The sequence below is a fragment of the Salmo salar genome, chromosome 05, assembly GCF_965601325.2.
Source record: "Salmo salar chromosome 05, fSalSal1, whole genome shotgun sequence".
NCBI classification, from domain to species: domain Eukaryota; kingdom Metazoa; phylum Chordata; class Actinopteri; order Salmoniformes; family Salmonidae; genus Salmo; species Salmo salar.
Window position 1 is genome coordinate 50,915,450 of NC_138295.1, and position 20,241 is coordinate 50,935,690.

The 20,241-nt window shown below is 44.3% G+C and overlaps 1 protein-coding gene across 1 annotated transcript in view; it reads left to right on the forward strand.

Moving 5' to 3' along the window:
* Positions 1-19,869, forward strand: part of LOC106605044 (inhibitor of Bruton tyrosine kinase) — a 31,564-nt gene extending 11,695 nt beyond the window's left edge. Inside the window, exons 8-26 of the mRNA XM_014200284.3 lie at positions 92-272; positions 2,075-2,198; positions 2,531-2,708; positions 3,005-3,158; positions 3,364-4,005; positions 5,839-5,925; positions 6,113-6,195; positions 6,521-6,558; positions 6,815-6,911; positions 7,213-7,314; positions 7,497-7,614; positions 12,120-12,180; positions 12,440-12,561; positions 12,787-12,899; positions 13,019-13,301; positions 13,376-13,630; positions 13,865-14,059; positions 18,349-18,481; positions 18,754-19,869. Coding sequence (XP_014055759.2) covers positions 92-272; positions 2,075-2,198; positions 2,531-2,708; positions 3,005-3,158; positions 3,364-4,005; positions 5,839-5,925; positions 6,113-6,195; positions 6,521-6,558; positions 6,815-6,911; positions 7,213-7,314; positions 7,497-7,614; positions 12,120-12,180; positions 12,440-12,561; positions 12,787-12,899; positions 13,019-13,301; positions 13,376-13,630; positions 13,865-14,059; positions 18,349-18,481; positions 18,754-18,879 — 3,092 coding nt within the window. The 3' untranslated portion in view covers positions 18,880-19,869. The remainder of the gene's footprint in view (positions 1-91; positions 273-2,074; positions 2,199-2,530; positions 2,709-3,004; positions 3,159-3,363; positions 4,006-5,838; positions 5,926-6,112; positions 6,196-6,520; positions 6,559-6,814; positions 6,912-7,212; positions 7,315-7,496; positions 7,615-12,119; positions 12,181-12,439; positions 12,562-12,786; positions 12,900-13,018; positions 13,302-13,375; positions 13,631-13,864; positions 14,060-18,348; positions 18,482-18,753) is intronic.
* Positions 19,870-20,241: the final 372 nt, after the last annotated feature.

The following is a 20,241-nucleotide window of genomic DNA, read 5'->3' on the forward strand; positions in this document are numbered from 1 at the left end:
TGCCCTTGAAGCTAAGCCAAGGCAACTATAATGATATGCTCTATTATTCCCCTATCATTATACATGGTGATGATTGACTTTTGACATCTAGGCTACCTGATGGACCCCAACGGGGAGAGGTGTGTGACCGCGCCTCGCCAGGTGTCCGCCCTCTACCACAAGGACGTCACCATCGCCATGGCAGTGGCCAGTAATGGGGCAACGTTGGTGGTGACAGAGAAAGGAGATGTCTACTTGCTGGCTAACTATCAGTGCAAGAAGTTGGCATCCAGGTGACTACATCGATAGTGGAGAAGTGACTACCAGGGTTGATGTCAATTCCATTTCGGTCATCTCAGGAAGTAAACCGCAATTCCAATTTCTCATTGAGGAGAATTGGGATACAAATTTAAATTTACCTCCTGAATTGACTGAATTCCAAATTACATTTTTCTTTATGATGGAGAGAGATGACGTTAACCTAAGGTCCATCTAATTAGCATAATACAAAAATCCCCATAATGTCAGTTTAAGCTAGAGATATCTGTTTTGCATTGGATGCGTCTCAATCCACTGCATCTGCCTATTTAACACTTCCGCATTTGCGGTGAAAGGTTACAGACCTTGAGCAGTGTTTGTCAGACCATGCGACATCCCGAAAATCAGTCTAATCACAAAATCGTCTGGATCATCTGACCAGTTTGGCCTACAAAATATTATGTCCACTCTATGGAAAGATTACTCTCACGAACACGATAGTGTTTCCTCTACGACCCCCACAAGTGTCTTGGGACTCGTCTGAAGTCGGTATAGCCAGTCTCCAAAACGTCTGTCTGTAGTGGCAGAACAGTTTGGGCTACATACTAATATGACCCCTCTGTGTAAAGGTGAGACTCATGAACACATATACTACTGCTAAAAAGTTTGGGGTCGCTTAGAAATGTCCTTGTTTTTTAAAGAAAATCAAATGTTTGTCCATTAAAATAACATCACATTGATCAGAAATGCAGTGTGGACATTAATGTTGTAAATGACTATTGTAACTAGAAACGGCGTTAAAAGAAATTAATGGAATGTCTACATAGGTGTACAGAGGCCCATTATCAGCAACCATCACTCCTGTGTTCCAATGGCACGTTGTGTTAGCTAATCTAAGTTGATCATTTTAAAAGGCTAATTGAGCATTAGAAAACTCTTTTGCAATTATGTTAGCACAGCAGAAAAAGAAGCAATAAAACTGGCCTTCTTACACTTGTTGAGTATCTGGAGCATCAGCATTTGTGGGTTCGATTACAGGCTCAAAAAGGCCAGAAACAAAGCACTTTATTCTGAAACTCATCAGTCTATTCTTGTTCTGAGAAATGAAGGCTATTCCATGTGAGAATTGCCAAGAAACTGAAGATCTCGTACAATGCATGTGTACTACTCCTTTCACAGAACAGCGCAAACTGGCTCTAACCAGATTAGAAAGAGGAGTGGGAGGCCCTGATGCCCAACTGAGCAAGAGGACAAGTACATTAGAGTGTCTAGTTTGAGAAACGAATGCCTCACAAGTCCTCAACTGGCAGCTTCATTAAATAGTACCCGCAAAACACCAGTCTCAACGTCAACAGTGAAGAGGCGACTCCGGGATGTTGGCCTTCTATGTAGAGTTCCTCTGTCCAGTGTCTGTGTTCTTTTGCTCATCTTAATCTTTTATTTTTATTGGCCAGTCTGATATATAGCTTTTTCTTTGCAACTCTGCCTAGAAGGCCAGCATCCCGGAGTTGCATCTTCACTGTTGACGTTGAGAATGGTGTTTTGCGGGTACAATTTAATTCAGCTGCCAGTTGAGGACTTGTGAGGCATCTGTTTCTCAAACTAGATACTCTAATGTACTCATCCTCTTGCTCAGTTGTGCACCAGGGTCTTCCACTCTTTCTATTCTGGTTAGAGCCAGTTCGCGCTGTTCTGTGAAGGGAGTAGTACACAGCGTTGTACGAGATCTTCAGTTTAGACTCTTATGGGTTAACAGGAGAGGGAGAGCGTGAGATATGTAATCATTTTACTCAGTCACTCGCTCTCTGTCAACTCATAGTTGATGCCTCTCTTTCAGACAACTGAACATCCGGAAGGTCCTTGTGAGCGGAGGCAGCCTGGACCATCGTGTGGACCCCCAGGTCCTGAACGAGGGAGGTGGAGAGAAGGTGGCCATCCTGGCCCTGGATGAAGCTGGGCGGGTAAGGACCAGCTGGGTCCGATACATTGGAAAAATACCAAATACTTAGTAGTGCCTAGCTACAGTCATTTGTTGGTGGTTTCTTAATGTTCACTCCATATGATTGCTTCTCTAGCTGATGTATTTGAGTCATTGATCATCTTATCCCAGTCTTTCTCACTTATTTTTTTCTGTGTGTGGATGTTATGAAGTTTGGATGATGACATGTGTTGACCTGTATGGTCTTTTATGGTTATTCAATGTATTTGTTGTCGCCACTCACTGACAATGCCTTTCTAATTGTCCCTCTGGATTATTAATGTTGTATTCAATTGATTTCTCTCTCTCCATCAGGTGTTCTGCTGGCGTTCAGTGGGTGGTTCGGTGAGACAATGCAGGTGGGTGTACGGGCGCCAGGTGTTCATGTCGGACATTGCCCTGAGCAGGAACAACATGATGTTTGTCACACAGGAAGGGGAGGGCTTCAGCGGACAGTGGCACGGAGAGTACAGGAAGAGCGTGGAGAAGAAAGGTGAGATGAGAAAATTGTTTACTCTCATAGCTCAGCGATGACATAATGATACTTCTGAGTACTACCAGTATTATTTCACACTTTCCTCTTTTACATGTATGGTGGATGATAAACTTCATGGAGAAATGGTAAACAAGACTTAGATTCAAAAGTAATCTTGTTTACTATTTCTCTGTACTTCATGATGTGTATCATCCAAGATAAATCTGAAATGTTTTGTATTTTAATCATTGGGAATTAAGTTAGTCAAATTGCAATGCAGTGATTCTAAAGTATTTCTCCCTTGTGTGCTTTAGATGGGAGTGTGGAGGTGTGTGGTTACCCTGAGGGTGGAACTGTGTACGAGCGAATCCGCTTGGAGAAGCTCCCCTACGTCCACCGTGCGGTCAGCATCACCATGGACTCCAAGGGACGCAACTTTGGAGTGCTGCAGTCGGACCCCAAAACCAGGTACTGTTCCTCTCTGTGTGTTGTCGCTCCTTTAAAACGTTTGAACTATATCGTCTTCATTAGGCCACACTGTAACAAAAGGTTTTGAAATGGACAAGAAGTGTTTGTTGGGTAAATTCACATAAACAGGGATGTACTAACTCAATTTTGGAGCATTTCGTGCCTAGTGAACAAAATGGCTGATTTCTCTCCTTCCCCCGCCCAGCCTGTATGAGATTCCCAGCGTGTCTCCCTCCTCCTTCTCCCAACACTTCCAGAGCCTGCTGGAGGAAGCGGACGAGACGGATAGTATTCACGACGTGACCCTGCAAAGCGGAGACCGCACCTTCCCCGCCCACAAGTACCTCCTGTCCATGAGATCTGAGTTCTTCAGGAAGCAGCTGGTGCTGGACGGGGAGGAGGGAGACTGGGAGGTGAGGAGGAGCGAGGATGCGGTGTGCTGTGATCTGCTGGTGGTGGAGACGGTGAGCCCTGAGATGCTGGAGCACGTCCTGAAGTTCATCTATACGGATTCCTGTGATCTGCTGGTGCAGGGCCACTGCCCTCGAGTCTTCGGCCAGAACCAGAATCAACAGGGCCCAGACCCGGAGCAGGAGCAGCTGATCAGCAGCCTGCAGGACCTGGGCTTCCATGAGGGCAACTTGAGGGACCGCTCCGCCCTGGAAGTGTACCGCTCGCTGACCCCCTCGGCTCGAGGGGACGGAGACAAGCCCAAAAGCAAGGGTACCAAGCCTGGGAAAAAAGGCAAGGGAGGCAAGGCTGGAGCTGGAGAGGGAGGAAGAGTCAACCCGGTCAAGACCTTACAGGGCGTGGCCAAGAAGCTCGGCATGGGCAGTCTGTCGGCACGGTGAGGACTGAGTTGATTATGATTGTTGTCCCCCACGATGAAATCGGGTAGTGGACTGTGGGTCTGTCTCTGTCCGTAAGTACGTTCGTCACACGCGATATCTCAGACCTCACTGGCCCGATTTTTGACAACTTGGGTGAATGATGTGTCTTGCCATAGAGATCCGGCATTTGCAAAATTATACTGATTGACCAGATGGTGGTGCTATAAAATGAGATTTGAAAGGTCATGCTCCTCACCCCGTTTTGATCTGAAGTCATGAAATTCGAAACAGGTCCTTCTCCCCACAAGGAACAAATTTGCCTCAGGGACACAAGGTCCGCCATGATGGATTCTCCGCCATTTAGAATTTTGTGAAAAACACTTAAAACGCAGCTCTTCTGGCACCGAATGACTGAAATGATGAAACTTGATATGTGGCATCAATGGAAAAATGTCTCTCGACGCAATAATTTTAAAACTAGTACCAGAAACAACATGACCAGTAAACATTCACGTGGGTGTGGTTTGGCACATAAATGCATATAAATCAGTCAAGGATATTTGTATTTAAAAAAAATGTTGTACACATTTTCGTAATCACTGTCAAGACTCGTGTGCAAGAACACAAACACTGTCAAGACTCATATCGACCACACGGTGGCGCCATTACAGGCACATGTTATATCTCTTGATCTGTTTGACTCGGAGTGAGGAAATTTGGCACATTTGCTCAGGACATAAGTCTAGCTAACCCATGAGATATCTCAGTCAACACTGGCCGATTTTTGTCAGCTCGTGTGACTGATAGCCTTGCCATAGAGATCCAGCATTTGCAAAATTACACTGATTTACCCAAGGGGGCGCTATAGTAATCAACTGTATGTACGTTAGTCACATGCGATATCTCAAACACCACTTGCCCGATTTTGACATTTGTGGGGGACGATACCTGTAGGTATTATATATATATATATTTGAAACATTGAATTTGGACTTCTGCTATTAGCCTTAAATGCATTGAATAACAGAGTCTGGTTCCTCTCTACGTTTCTTCCTAGGGAGTTTTTCCTAGCCACCGTGCTTCTGCATTGCTTGCTGTTTGGGGTTTTAGGCAGGGTTACTGTATAGCACTTTGACATCGGCTGATGTAATAAATAAATTTGTTAACACATTCATACATGACAAAACAGTCAAAAAATATATCAAAATGAAGTATGGTTTGAGGTGTCTGATATGCATCTGAGATACAGTGTGTATCTATCTATAAAAGCATAAAAAAAGGTTACATGTGTAACCTTGTCCCAAAAAATCCTATTAATTTTCATTAATTTTTTTACCAGGTTACCTTGAGACGAGTCGTGAAACTTGTGGGCGTTTGAGAACACGTTTGTGAGTCTTAGCTTTTGATGGTGGGGTCATATTAGTTTGTAGCTCAAACCGTTCAGACTTGACAAAAGTGTTCGGAGTTGAGACGGCGGTGTTAGCGACATAAGACTAGTCCTGTGAAGCGTGTGGGTGTCTTAGAGCAAAACCGAGAACACGTTTGTGTTCAAATAGTTTCTAGCCACCACCGTTTTGACACTGCGTACATTTTGTGAAAACCAATTTTTCGGGATGTCTCCTGGTCTGACAAACACAGCTGTAGCTCTGCCATCTTCTATTGCACATGCGGAAGGAGGACATCACCAGATGCGTTGGATTGAGACACAGCCCATGAAACAACAACAAAAAGTCTCTAACTGTCGGATTTTGATGGCAATTTTATATTATGTTAATTGATTTCCGCATGGGCATCGACCTTAGGGGAGGTTATTAACATGTAGTGTATTTTGTTAAATACATTTATTACAGTTTGGACGGGGTGAAATATGAAAACGGGAAGATCAATGTAGTGCATAAGATGACGGCCAACAAGCCACGATATAACCAGAAAAAGTGGTGAGTAATTGCCATGTGGCAGATTACCTGAGACAATATTGTGTTCATAGAAAGATAATTACTAGAATGGACATTCCTATTCAAGTCAATGTTTTGTGATTCTATTCAATTGTTGTCAGATAATCACGGTGGTAAAATATCAGAGGAGATATTGCTCCATGTAAGCTGTATCTGTGTCTCCCCCAAGCTCCTACCTCTGTGACGTCACTCTGAGGTCTGTGGATGGAAAGGAGTTCCCCTGTCACAAGTGTGTGCTGTGTGCCAGACTTGGTGAGCTACAGTGTGTCAACATATTGTTGCGTTTCTTGGAGTGTGAGGGGTGAACTGTGGGTTTGGGTTATTCAATGTTGTTGACATTTGACACTAGATTTGCCAGTCATTTGTTGAAGCTATGGGGCCGGTTATCCGTACACCGATTAAGCCTAGCCCTGGACTAAAAGCATGCTCAATGGAGAATCTCAATTGAAAATGATTTTTAATTAAGCACTAAGATTAATCAGTGTCTGGGAGATGATTTGAAGTGGGTTTTTTTGTTTTTTTTTTACATTTCTTAGAGGCGGTTGTATTGTAAACATATGTCATGTATGTGTTTCAGAGTACTTCCACAGTATGCTGGCGAACCCCTGGATAGAGGTATGTCGTATTTTTTTTGTTTCTTTGACGTTTCATTTTTATTAATCTATATTAGTTTATACAAATGATAAAATGTCTGTTAGTTGTTGGCAATTGGAGGTCTTGCTCATTGTACGCTAAAAGCTTAATTTTAATATTGCCAGAAGTAACCATTGACTCATTGGCTCTGAAAAACATTGTCTCACATTGTGCTTGAGTAAGTGTGCTGCTACTTGTGATCAGTGTTGGTAATGTTGTTGTTGTGCGCTCCCCACAGGCCACTTCATGTAGTGCACTGGGGATGCCCACCAGCTCAGATATACTTCAGGTCATCCTAGATTATGTCTACACTGACGAGTCTCCCACTATCAAAGGTACACAGAACACACCAGATCATGCATATACAACCTGTACACACACAAATACTCAGTGAAAAATGCTTCGGGACTATGGATGGAAAATAGCTCTTTTGCCAACTTGGGTACAAATACATTGACTCTGAAATACATGTGCGCTGTCCCTGTCAAATAAGTGCATTACATAAATATTGATTTAAAAATAAGTTACATGTGGCTACCCATAATGCTATTTATGAACCTCATCATGTTGACTTTGATCTTGATGCACAAGGTAGTTGAAAGCTACATGGTGGAAACAGTCTCTATCCTCTTCCAGAGTCTCTGAATGTGGAGTTTGTCTGCAACGTGTTGGTGGTGGCCGATCAGCTTCTCATCACCCGACTGAAGGAGATGTGTGAAGTGACCATTACTGAGAACCGTACGTCCTCTCATCTTCCCTCTGTCCTCTTAGCCTCCTCTGCTCTCCTGTCACATTCTTCTGCCCTCTCTCTCTCATGCCTCTCAACATGATATCAAACAGCTTTGTTGTCTTAAAAAGCACTCCTGTGAGAGCACTGTCCTGCTTGTTTTTAAAAATGGCTTCCTCTTCTGTCTACTCAGTGACACTGAAGAACGCTGCAGAGCTGCTACAGTTTTCTGCCATGTACAACGCTGAGCAGCTCAAACTATCCTGCATCCAGTTCATTGTGCTCAACATGGCTGCCCTGCTCGAGTCCAAGTGAGTGTGTGTGTATACAGTGCGTTCGGAGTATTCAGTATTTAGACCCCTTGACTTTTTCCACATTTTGTCATGTTACAGCCTTATTTTAAAATAGATTTAAAAAAAAAAATTCCCCTCATCAATCTTCACACAATACCCCATAATGCAAATGTATTACAAATAAAATAACTGAAATATCACATTTACATAATTATTCAGACTCTTTACTCAGTAATTTGTTGAAGCATCTTTGGCAACAATTACAGCCTTGAGTCTTCTTGGGTATGGCGCTACAAGCTTGGCACACCTGTATTTGGGGAGTTTCTCCCATTTTTTTTCTCTGCAGAGCCTCTCAAGCTCTGTCAAGTTGGATGGGGAGTGTCGCTGCAGCTATTTTCAGGTCTCTCCAGAGATGTTTGATCAGGTTCAAGTCCGGGCTCTGGCTGGGCCACTCAAGGACATTCAGAGACTTTTTCTGAAGACACTCCTGCGTTGTCTTGGCTCACCCCAGTCTGAGGACCTGAGCCATTCCTCTTTCCCCTGATCCTAACTAGTCTCCCAGTCCCCGCTGCTGAAAAACATCCCCACAGCATGACGCTGCCACCACCATGCTTCACCATATGGTTGGTGCCAGGTTTCCTCCAGACGTGATACTTGGTATTCAGGCCAAAGAGTTCACTCTTTGTTTCATCAGACCAGAGGATCTTGTTTCTCATGGTCTGAGTCCTTTTGGTGCCTTTTGGCAAACTCCAAGCAAGCTGTCATGTGCCTTTTTATTGAGGAGTGGCTTCCATCTGACCACTCCTACCAAAAAGGTCTGATTGGTGGAGTGCTGCAGGGATGGATGTCCTTCTGGAAGGTTCTCCCATCTCCACAGAGGAACTCTACAGCTCCGTCAGTGACCATTGGGTTATTGGTCACCTGCCTGACCAAGGCCCTTCTCCCCTGATTGCTCAGTTTGGCTGGGTCGGCCAGCTCAAGGAAGAGCCTTGGTGGTAACAAAAATTATTCCGTTTAAAAATGATGAATGCCACTGTGTTCTTAGGGACCTTCAATGCTGCAGAAGTGTTTTGGTACCCTTCCCCAGATCTGTGCCTCAATACAATCCTGTCTGGAGCTCTACGGACAATTCCTTCGACCTCAATGCTTGGTTTATGCTCTGACATGCACTGTCAACTGTGGGACCTTAAATAGACTGTGTGCCTTTTCAAAATCATGTCCCACCAATTGATTTTACCACAGGTGGACTCCAATCAAGTTGTAGAAACATCTCAAGGATTATCAGTGTAAACAGGATGTACCTGAACTCAATTTTGAGTTTCAGCAGAGGGTCTGAATACTTATGTAAATGAGATATTGATGTTGGATGTATGGCTTATGATATGTGAACCTCGGCAAGACGGAGCTGCTCTTCCTCCCGGGGAAGGACTGCCCGTTCCATGATCTCGCCATCGCGGTTGACAACTCCCTTGTGTCCTCCTCCCAGAGTGCTAAGAACCTTGGCGTGATCCTGGACAACACCCTGTCGTTCTCCACTAACATCAAGGCGGTGACCCGATCCTGTAGGTTCATGCTCTACAACATTCGCAGAGTACGACCCTGCCTCACACAGGAAGCGGCGCAGGTCCTAATCCAGGCACTTGTCATCTCCCGTCTGGATTACTGCAACTCGCTGTTGGCTGGGCTCCCTGCCTGTGCCATTAAACCCCTACAACTCATCCAGAACGCCGCAGCCCGTCTGGTGTTCAACCTTCCCAAGTTCTCTCAAGTCACCCCGCTCCTCCGCTCTCTCCACTGGCTTCCAGTTGAAGCTCGCATCCGCTACAAGACCATGGTGCTTGCCTACGGAGCTGTGAAGGGAACGGCACCTCCATACCTTCAGGCTCTGATCAGGCCCTACACCCAAACAAGGGCACTGCGTTCATCCACCTCTGGCCTGCTGGCCCCCCTACCTCTGAGGAAGCACAGTTCCCGCTCAGCCCAGTCAAAACTGTTCGCTGCTCTGGCACCCCAATGGTGGAACATGCTCCCTCACGACGCCAGGACAGCGGAGTCAATCACCACCTTCCGGAGACACCTGAAACCCCACCTCTTTAAGGAATACCTAGGATAGGATAAAGTAATCCTTCTAACCCCCCCCCCCCCCCCCCCCCCCCCCTTAAAAGATTTAGATGCACTATTGTAAAGTGGTTGTTCCACTGGATATCATAAGGTGAATGCACCAATTTGTAAGTCGCTCTGGATAAGAGCGTCTGCTAAATGACTTAAATGTAATGTAAATGTAATGTGAACATGCTGTATACTACTTAGGAAACCGATGATGATTCTCTTGCTCGTTCTCGCTCGCGCTCTCTGTGTATTTACAATGGTCTTGTTCTTCACTGGTTTCCCTTGTGGCAACAGGTCACACATCTTGCTGCTGTGATGGCACACTGTGGTATTTCACCAAGTAGATATGGGAGGTTATCAAAATTGGATTTGTTTTTGAATTCTTTGTGGATCTGTGTAATCTGAGGGAAATATGTGCCTCTAATATGGTCATACATTTGGCAGGAGGTTAGGAAGTTCAGCTCAGTTTCCACCTCAGGCTATGTGCACACTGCCCACAAAATGTCTTCTCTTTAGAGCCAGGTCTGTCTTTGGCGGCCTTTCTCAATAGCAAGGCTATGCTCACTGAGTCTGTACATAGTCAAAGCTTTCCTTAAGTTTAGGTCTGGTATTCTGCCACTGTGTACTCTCTGTTTAGGGCCAAATTACATGCTAGTTTGCTCTGTTTTTTTGTTAATTCTTTCCAATGTGTCAAGTAATTATCTTTTTGATTTCTCTAGATTTGGTTGGGTCTAATTGTGTTGCTGTGCTGGGCTCTGTGGGGTCTGTTTGTGAACAGAGCTACAGGACCAGCTTGCTTAGGGGACTCTTCTCCAGGTTCATCTCTTTGTATGTGCTGGCCTTTGTTATGGAAGGTTTGGGAATCGCTTCCTTTTAGGTGGGTGTAGAATTGAATGGCTCTTTTCAGGATTTTGATCATTAGCAGGTATCGGCCTAATTCTGCTCTGCATGCATTATTTGATGTTTTATGTTGCACACAGTGGATGTTTTTGCAGAATTCTGCATGCAGTCTCAATTTGGTGTTTGTCCCATTTTGTGATTTCTTGGTTGGTGAGCGGACCCCAGACCTCACAACCATAAAGGGCAATGGGTTCTATAACTGATTCAAGTATTTTTTGCTAGATCCTAATTGGTATGTCAAATTGTATGTTCCTTTTGATGGCATAGAAGGCCCTTCTTGCCTTTTCTCTCAGATCGTTCACAGCTTACCTGTGGCACCGATGTTTAGGCTGAGGTATGTATTGTTTTTGTGTGCTCTAGGGCAACCTTGTCTAGATGGAATTTGTATTTGTGGTCCTGGCAACTGAACCTTTTTTGGAACCCCATTATTTTACTCATACTGAGATTTACTGTCAGGGCCCAGGTCTGACATAATCTGTCAAAGATCTAGGTGCTGCTGTGTAGGCCCTCCTTGGTTGGGTACAGAAGCACCAGATCATTAGCAAACGGTAGACATTTGACTTCAGATTTTAGTAGGGTGATGCCGGGTGCTGCAGACTGTTCTAGTGCCCTCGGCAATTAATTTATGTGTGTGTGTGTTGAGGGTAGGGCTTAAGCTGCATCCATGTCTCACCCCATGGCCCTGTGAAAATAAATGTTTTTTTGCAATTTTAACCGCACACTTGTTTGTGTACATGGATTTTATAATGTTGTATATTTTTCCCCCAACACCACTTTCCATCAATTTGTATACCAGGCCCTCGTGTCAAATTGAGTCAAAAGCTTTTTTGAAATCAACAAAGCATGAGAATACTTTACCTTTGTTTTGATTTGTTTGTCAATTAGGGTGTGCAGGGTGACTACGTGGTCTGTCGTATGGTAATTAGGTAAAAATCCTATTTGACATTTGCTCAGTACATTATTTTCGCTGAGGAAATGTTGGAGTCTGCTCTTAATGAAATGCAGAGGATTTTCCCAAGGTTTCTGTTGACTCATATTGGGGTTAAATTTGTCTCCACTTTTGTGCCAGAGCTGAGGATGATGTTAAATAGTTTAAGAATAGCCAATTGGAATTTGTCTGTATATTTTATCATTTAATTGAGGATACCGTCAACACCACAGGCCTTTTTGGGGTGGAGGGTTTGTATTTTGTCCTGTAGTTCATTCAATGTAATTGGAGAATCCAGTAGGTTCAGGTAGTCTTTTAATAGTTGATTCTAAGATTTGTATTTGATCATGTACATGTTTTTGCTGTTTTTCTTTGTTATAGGGCCAAAAATATTGGAGAAGTGGTTTACCCATACATCTCCATTTTGGATCGATAACTCTTTGTGTGGTTTGTTTTGTGTTTAGCCACTTCTGGTAAAATTGGAAATCTATGGATTCTTCAATAGACTCTCTCTCCCTCTCTCCGCCCCTCCCTCTCTTGTTCTGTCTCCCTCTCTGTTTATATATCCGTAACACTCTCTCTTCAGAGCGCTGGATATCTTGAGTGATGACGTGCTGGTGGAGCTCTCTACCTCTTATAGGAGTATGGTGAGTCATTTCTCCTCAGTGCCGTGGCCATAACTGCATAGTGAGATACCTGGCATATGTACATTAGGGGAACTCAACAGAAACTGTTCCAAACAGAAAACGACAATAGGGGTTTCTTATTGAATGGTTCCTTAGATAGTCCCTCCCTGTTAAACTTGTTTTCTTCCATTCGATTCCTACTGAACACAACCATGGGTTCTGAACTGAACACAACCGTTGGTTCTGACTAACTGACCTGTTACCGTCCTGTTCCTGTCAGATTCCGGCCATGCAGATGCGACTCATCACGCCTTACCCAGACGCCCCGGACCTAAGTGTGTACGAGGACAGGGACTCTTCATTCAGCTCTAATGCTGACACTGAACTGAACTACTCCTGCAGGTACTATACCGTCTATCAAACTATGTACAACACTGTGGCTGCATCTCATTCCACAAAGTTGCTCCTTTGTTCACTCCCTGTCATGAATGAGATGGGACTGAATTGGTGCTGAAACTAGGTTCCAATGTTTTGGAATGAAATGCATCCAGCCAGTAACCTCCCTAACATTTGAACTATGGCCGAATTTGTTCCTCTTCATCATCTGTCTCATCTCCCTCCTCTCAGGGAGACTCTGTTGAAGAAGGCTAAGTTAAAGGCCAAGAGAAAACCAAGGCGACGCTCCGACAGCTCAGGGGGTTACACTCTTTCTGACATCATCCAGAGCCCACCTGCTGCAGGTATAACACACACACACACACACACACACACACACACACACACACACTCTGTCACGGCACGTAATAATTATTTCCTTTAATTGGAGTTGGGCTGATATGGATTATGATATCTCTTCTAGTCTCAGTCCTCTCTCCCAGCCTGGTAAAGTCAGGAAAGACCAACTCCATGGAGTCTCTGCAGGAGCTGATGACATCTGACTCTGAGGGCAGCTACATGGGTGTGGGCAGCCCCCGAGAACTCCAGAGTCCCGTGTTCCACGACAGGCCCGAGGAGGAGAGGGCTGGAGGAGGTCCCAGGCTGAAGACTCCCCCCAGCACCCCCACCACCACCATGAGGAACGGCCTCCCCGCCGAACCCCCAAAGAGTTCTGCCCTAGAGCACATCCCCAAGGTCACAGCCAGGTGAGCCAGGTCACTGTGGACCAGGTCAGGGGTGGAACTGTATGTGACATTGTGTCGTTTCTCTCTTTCTCCAGTCCTGCTCTGCCACTTCCTGTCTTGGATCTCAGGGCAATCATGGATATGGAAGCCAGCTCAAAGACACAAAGTCTCGGAGCCACTCCCAAAAGTCCTGGCAGTGTTGGCAGCAGCAGCAAGCAGTCCCCTCTCCCAGCCAAGCTCTCCCAGAAGCAGAGGAAGATGATCGCCATGGCAACCAAGGAGGGCAGTGTTGAGGGCGTGCTATCCAAATCGACACCAGTGATTACTCCCTCAAAGAGTGTGAAAGCATGGTAAGCCCGTCTCCATAAGGAATGCTCCTGATATCATAGCCAGCACAGAAGGTGGTGGGTTGGTGTGACAATCCCTATGTAATAAAATAGGTCCTGTCCCGGTCTCTCATTTGTGTTGAAAATGTACAAGTACAAACTCTGCCTATTCCCTCAGCTGTAAAAGTAGTACTTTTTAATGCTTTGAAGTAGAACTTTTGATTATCAAATGTGGTTCCACCTCCCTCCTCTCTCCAGGGCCACTCCGTTCCAGACACCCCCTTCGTCTCGAGCGTTCCGGGACCTCCTGGTGGAGGAGGAGAGCCGGGTCAGGAACGGGGGTCTAGGGGCCCCGGGAAGACCAGTAGCTCAGGGGCCTCTGGTCTCTGCTGCCAGGAGGGTTAACTTCAAATGTACTGCTGAGCCCCCCAGTGAGCCAGAGAGACCCGCCGGGTAAGACTATGCACACGCACACATACAGTCTGTCATATATTATGTTCATCGTCACCAACACACATAGAGGTGACCATTATATAAACACACAATATAGACTAGCATTTGTGTATGGCCAAGGGATAAATGCCCTTATTGCTGATGAATTTTGGGGCGGCAGGTAGTGGTTAGAGCATTGGGCCAGTAACCTAAAAGTTACTGGATCGAATCCCCGAGCTGACAATGTTAAAATTTGTCGTTCTGCCCCTGAACAAGGCAGTTAACCCACTGTTCCCCGGTAGGCCATCATTGTAAATAATAATTTGTTCTTAACTGACTTGCCTAGTTAAATAAAATAGAAATCTATGAACTAGTCTTCTACCCCAAAGTACCAGGGTTGTCCACTAGATGTCTCTAGTGTGTTGCCTTGCTCATGCATTTTCTTGTTTCTATCAGACAGGAATCTGACACTAACAAATCTACTAGCGTCAATGTCATTTGGTTACCTTGGTGAGAAACAAATTCGTTGGAGTAAGGAGATAGTATCTATGGTGATTGTGTCTTTAATTAGGCCTATGTTGTAGCTGATGGTTAACTATACAGGAATTAGTTCAAACTCTGTGAGGTATCTCTTTAGAATTAACACAGTCACTAAGAAAGCGGCAAGTGACTGGCAGAGTTTCTCTATGATGATTCTCAGTTATTCCAAAGGGAAGCAGACGAAAGAAGGAATAATGATTTGGACTACTTGTTTTTATACAGAGAATTTAGAGTTGACTATGTTGAGCTTTACTGTCCAAATGAAACGCTCTGGAGTGCGGTTTCCCAGACACAGATTAAGCCACATCCTGGACTCTCTATTGACCATGATCTTTAGTCCAGGACTAGGCTAGCCTGGGAAACCAGCCCTGAGAGTCTATGGTTTGCTTGAGCAGATGCATTGGAAATGTTCAAATGTCATCGGAAGGTAAGAAGCCTTCTCCTCTACACTCACTCTCATGAAACTCCTGCCTACATGGGTGCAAAGTGATCTATACAGATGGCAAAAAAATGGCAAACTCGTCATTGTTTTAGCGAGAGGAAAATATCGCCCTAACTCCCTTCGCTAAGCCCGCCCTGGAATGTTGGGCAACCAATCGCAGCACTCCAATGGATAGCAACTGTCGTCGAGTCCAACACCTTGTGAACACATGAAAGCCAGTGAGGGCAGTGGGGAAAAACTGAGTTTTATTCAAAACATATATGTTTTAAATGGCTAAGTAATTGAACAATGCACTAGGGGTACTTGCCACTGTGATTCCTGAAATGCAGAGACTCTTGGAGTATTTTTGCTAACACGAAATTGTACTTCGCTAGCTCAACTGGTTAGTTACTGGCATCTTTCTCATTGAGCACCAAACATGGCTAAAGCTAGCTAACTACTTAATATAACGTTTTTCTCTAAGTTAGCTTGCTAAATTGGCTATATTAGGACTATAACTTATCTGCTGTCGACATCAGCAAAATATTTGAGAGCACTTATTAGCCGCAAACGTGGTTAGTACCTTGACAGCATGCACAGTACATTCAGAGCCAATCAGTGGCTAGCCACACTACAAACGTAAACATAATTTTACCAGGTTCCCGTGGCCAAAATATCATGTTACGGTATTTGAAAAAAATTGGGATGGTATGACGTTTTAAATGTTTTCTTTTAAAGTTTTTGAATAATACAAGTTCTACATTTGCTATATCAGTGCGTGACTGTCAAATCTGATTTCAATGGGTCTTTGTTTATACTGATTACATTTACATTACATTTAAGTCATTTAGCAGACGCTCTTATCCAGAGCGACTTACAAATTGGTGCATTCACCTTATGATATCCAGTGGATATCTGATCAATTCAACCCATTTTTATTTTCATACGTTTCTGCATTTTCTGCACTCATTTGAGATCATTTCCATGCTTTTATAGGCATTATTTTTAACCAAATGTTGCAACTGCGATTTGACATGTGATTTAGAGCAAAACACTTCGTTGAACTGTTGGCGTCATTGAAATATAATCATTATTAAAATTCTATAGTTGGACTATAATAGTGGGAGCTTTGAATACAGTGTTTGACGTGACAACAATTAAAAATGCCAAGGAGGAGTTATTGTGACAGGGTAGGAACCAAAATTGTTAAGTGTTACCAAGGGGACCCAATAATCTTTGGCTACATTATGCTTCGCGTATTCCTCTCTGATTTAGAAGATACTGTTGCACAAACTTGTTGATTAGGTCTACACCGTCACCAGTGTGTGTGTTATAGCTAATTACGTTTGCTCTGACTACGTTTATTTGCTAGCTAGTGATTAGCATTAGCGGCTAACAAGATTTAGACACAACTTGCAAAGAAAATACAAACTAGCTGTTTGCAGATGTAAAAAACACAAACTAATAGTGTAGTTGTGGAACGCTAGTTCGAATTATATTAAGAATCAAAGTGAAAACAGTATCCTTGTCATCAACATTGTTGTATGTGCTGGATGCAGACTGAACGCAAGTGTCTCGTGGTTGAGGAATAACACATGCACTCCTTGAGTGACGGACGGGGCTAGGTCTGTGTGGAAAGCGGCATGGAGTGAGAGCGGAGACAGATGACTCAAGTAGCGAAGTAAACTTTATAAATGTATGTTACACATGGCGTATCACATTTTAAAAACCAAACTTTCAAATACCGTTATAGGATGTAAAGTACATTTACATTTAAGTCATTTAGCAGACGCTCTTATCCAGAGCGACTTACAAAATGGTGCATTCACCTTATGATATCCAGTGGAACAACCACTTTACAATAGTGCATCTAAATCTTTTAAGGGGGGGGGGGTTAGAAGGATTACTTTATCCTATCCTAGGTATTCCTTAAAGAGGTGGGGTTTCAGGTGTCTACGGAAGGTGGTGATTGCATTATATATTTTGGGGTGTTTTGACATAACAAAAACGTTTGGAAGAGAAGATTGTTCGTGTACTGGTGCTGTATCCTATAACGTTGACATCTAGATGAACACAATATGGGCAGAGGTGTTTGAGGAATGCTTGTGAAACCAATGTGTGGATGTTTTTACTTTGGTAGCAATGTTTTGAATTGTGACATCTCTCAAGTCATATCAGGCAAAATAATTACAGGAAGTGTGTGCACTTGTGTGACCCAATGGTGTCGATTTCTCTGTTTTTGCAGAAGCTCTTGACTTTCGCTTACTTCCTCTTCTATCAGGGTCATTCGGGGCATCTGTCTTCCAGACGTAGATCTTTTATCTATGCCAAGAGCCAAGATGGATTAAAGCCCAAAGACTGGAAACGCTCTCGTTCTGGTCTGTGATGTCCGCTCACACTCTGTGCAGTCTCTAATGGCACCCTATTCCCTATGTAGTGCCCTACATTTGGGCTCCCGAGTTGCGCAGCGGTCTAAGGCACTGCAAGAGGCGTCACTACAGTCCCTGGTTCGAATCCAGGCTGTATCACATCCAGCCGTGATTGGGAGTCCCATAGGGCAGCGCACAATTGGCCCAGCGTCGTCCAGGTTTGGCCGGGGTAGGCCGTCATTGTAAATAAGAATTTGTTCTTAACTGACATGCCTAGTTAAATAAAGGTTAAATAAAAATTGACCGTGGCCCACAGGGCTCTGGTCAAAAGTAGTTCACCGTGTAGGACATATGGGGTGATTTGGGACATAACCTAGTAGTGGGCCCTGACTATGAATCAGCCAGTGAGTCTGTGATGTAGTGTTGGCTTCTGATCCTAATCAGAATTGATAAGAGAAGACTTCCATGTCACAAGTGATCACTCAGAACAGGAAGTAGGATTCAGGTTCTAGTCTACTCATGCTTATGGATGAGCACAGAGGGAGGGAAAGTTCAGGGCTGGGTAAAGTGTAATATCCATATGTGTAGTTTTTATAAGTAGAATGTTTTTTCTATTGCCTTACAGGGACCATCAGTGTTTCATTAGCGTTTTCTTTCACACACACATTCTCTCTCGCTCTCTCTCTGCGTGTCAGTTGTAATTCACCCAACCCTTGTCCTCTTGGGTAGCCTGTGGTCATCCTTGGTTACCACTGTCACAGGATATATCTAGTTCAGACCTGTCTTTCTCTGTTTGTGTCTTACTCTCTGTGTCAGATCAGCGTCAGAATTATTACAGGATGTACCTAACACATGTCAGCTTGTCCCAACCTTGAAAAAAAAACCTGAACAACCACAGGGGGGGGGAAAAAACAACTATTGTTTGAGGGGGAGAATGTTCAACCTGTCACAAACTCAAGGTAATTTTCTTTACTGACCAGCCCCTGGGTGCTGGGAGCGGCGGGCAGCCCCCCTACAGCCTCCATGGTAACCTTTGCTTCCATCGTGGAGGAGGAGAAACAGCAGGAGGCTGCACTGATCCGTAGCCGAGAGAAACTGCTTGCACTCATTCAGGTAACGTGTGTGCAGAAATTTGTAGCAGATGTTTACTATGCACACTGTGCTTTTCCTTTCACTGTGAGCTTGTCTGTCCAACTCACGTACTCAACTCAGTACCTTGATAAGTTTCTCTGAGAGGAAATCAGAAATACTTAGTTCCATCACCTCTGTCTGTCAGTAGAAATTACTTGTTTCCAGCTGTGCCTTTTGACAGCTGCCTTGACTTGGCTGTGGCTTTAAAACACTTCAACTGTGTTTGTATGTCCCCCTCTCTCTCCTCCTTGCAGATTGAGGAGGCAGCGATCCAAGAGCTTTTGCATCACTATGGCGCCCGCAACAACCCCAACGAGATGATTGTGGTGGAGAGGTCTGTCCAGGGGCCCATCGCCACCCCCTTCTGGAACAAACACTGAGACGTCACACCCACATATACTTGTGAGACGTCACACCCACATATACTTGTGAGACGTCACACCCACATATCCTTATGCGTCTCCTGTCAGTCAGTGTTAAGATATACCCCAGGCCCAGTTGTGCCAGTGGGCTGGGTCTGACGCAGTTCTTTTATGCTTAACTCCAGTGTTCTTTTCTCGTGTTAACCTTTTGAGAGTGTCCCTGAGGAAGGAACGGTGGGGGAGAAAAGATTGAGGTTTATAAGTTACGACTCCCATGTTATGCACGTTTTTTGCACTTTGCCATCAAAACATGAGTAAAGATATTCTTCCAAAAAGTTTCAGCCATTTTAAAATATGTTCACAGTAGTTAAGTAGTTGCCAAAGACAAAGTATATAAGGAAATGGAGCAGTCCAAACTACAAATTGGGTCCAAAACTATATTACCCAGCAGGATTGGTCAGCACGTGCATAAGCTGTGTGCCAATTAGGGAAAGTACTACAGCACGAGTTCCTCTGAGAAGAACTAGGCTGAAAGAAAGTCAGAGCCTGGAGTTCAGAGGCTAGCCTGATCTGGTTGCTACCTAGTTCTACTTTATGAGTTGGGAAATTAGTTGTGTTCTGGATATATTGTGTGATGCAGTGTAGTTGAATCATGAAAGGAGTGTAGTGAGTGACGGTGTCATGCATCCTGCCATTTTCTAATGTGAGCTAATTGCATATGAGAGTTCGCTGGTGTTTCCCTTTTATCAGAGTTATAGGACAAGCTGACGAGTGTTTGTGCCTTGCTTCCACCCTGACGATCCTCTGATGTATACTCACTAATAATTTCACTACTTTCTGCCTGGCTGTATTTGAGTTGTTTTGCTTTATTTTGTGTTCTGGAGCCGATGTGTTGGCTTGGTACCCCAGACTCGGACCATGTAAACCCAGTCTTATTCCATGCAGCACCCTTCGTTTGAGACTTTGGATGTGAGAAAATGGCATGCAATAAACTCACCTGTGCAATGACCATGTTTCCTGGTTCTATCACTCTTATTGTGGAATTGGTCTTAATTATTTGTGCTATATTACAATAGGCCTGTCTTGTGTTATGCAGAACAGAAGAGTGGGTGAATGTCCAATGCTAATGATATAGTTCTGTGTGATGTCTGTAGTGTCCCCACAAGAATGGAGGCAATCACCCTCAAGCTCCCTGACAAATGTAGCTCTCGCTGAATCTATCTCAATGGAAACAACAGTGCCTCTCTCCACTCTAACATCTGTGCTCTGCATAAATAAACAACCATTAAACGCCTACCCGTGATGACCCTGCCATGGAAAGAGAGGAAGGGTGGTGATTAAGGGGTCCTAATAGTCCTAAGTCGATACAGTATGACATCA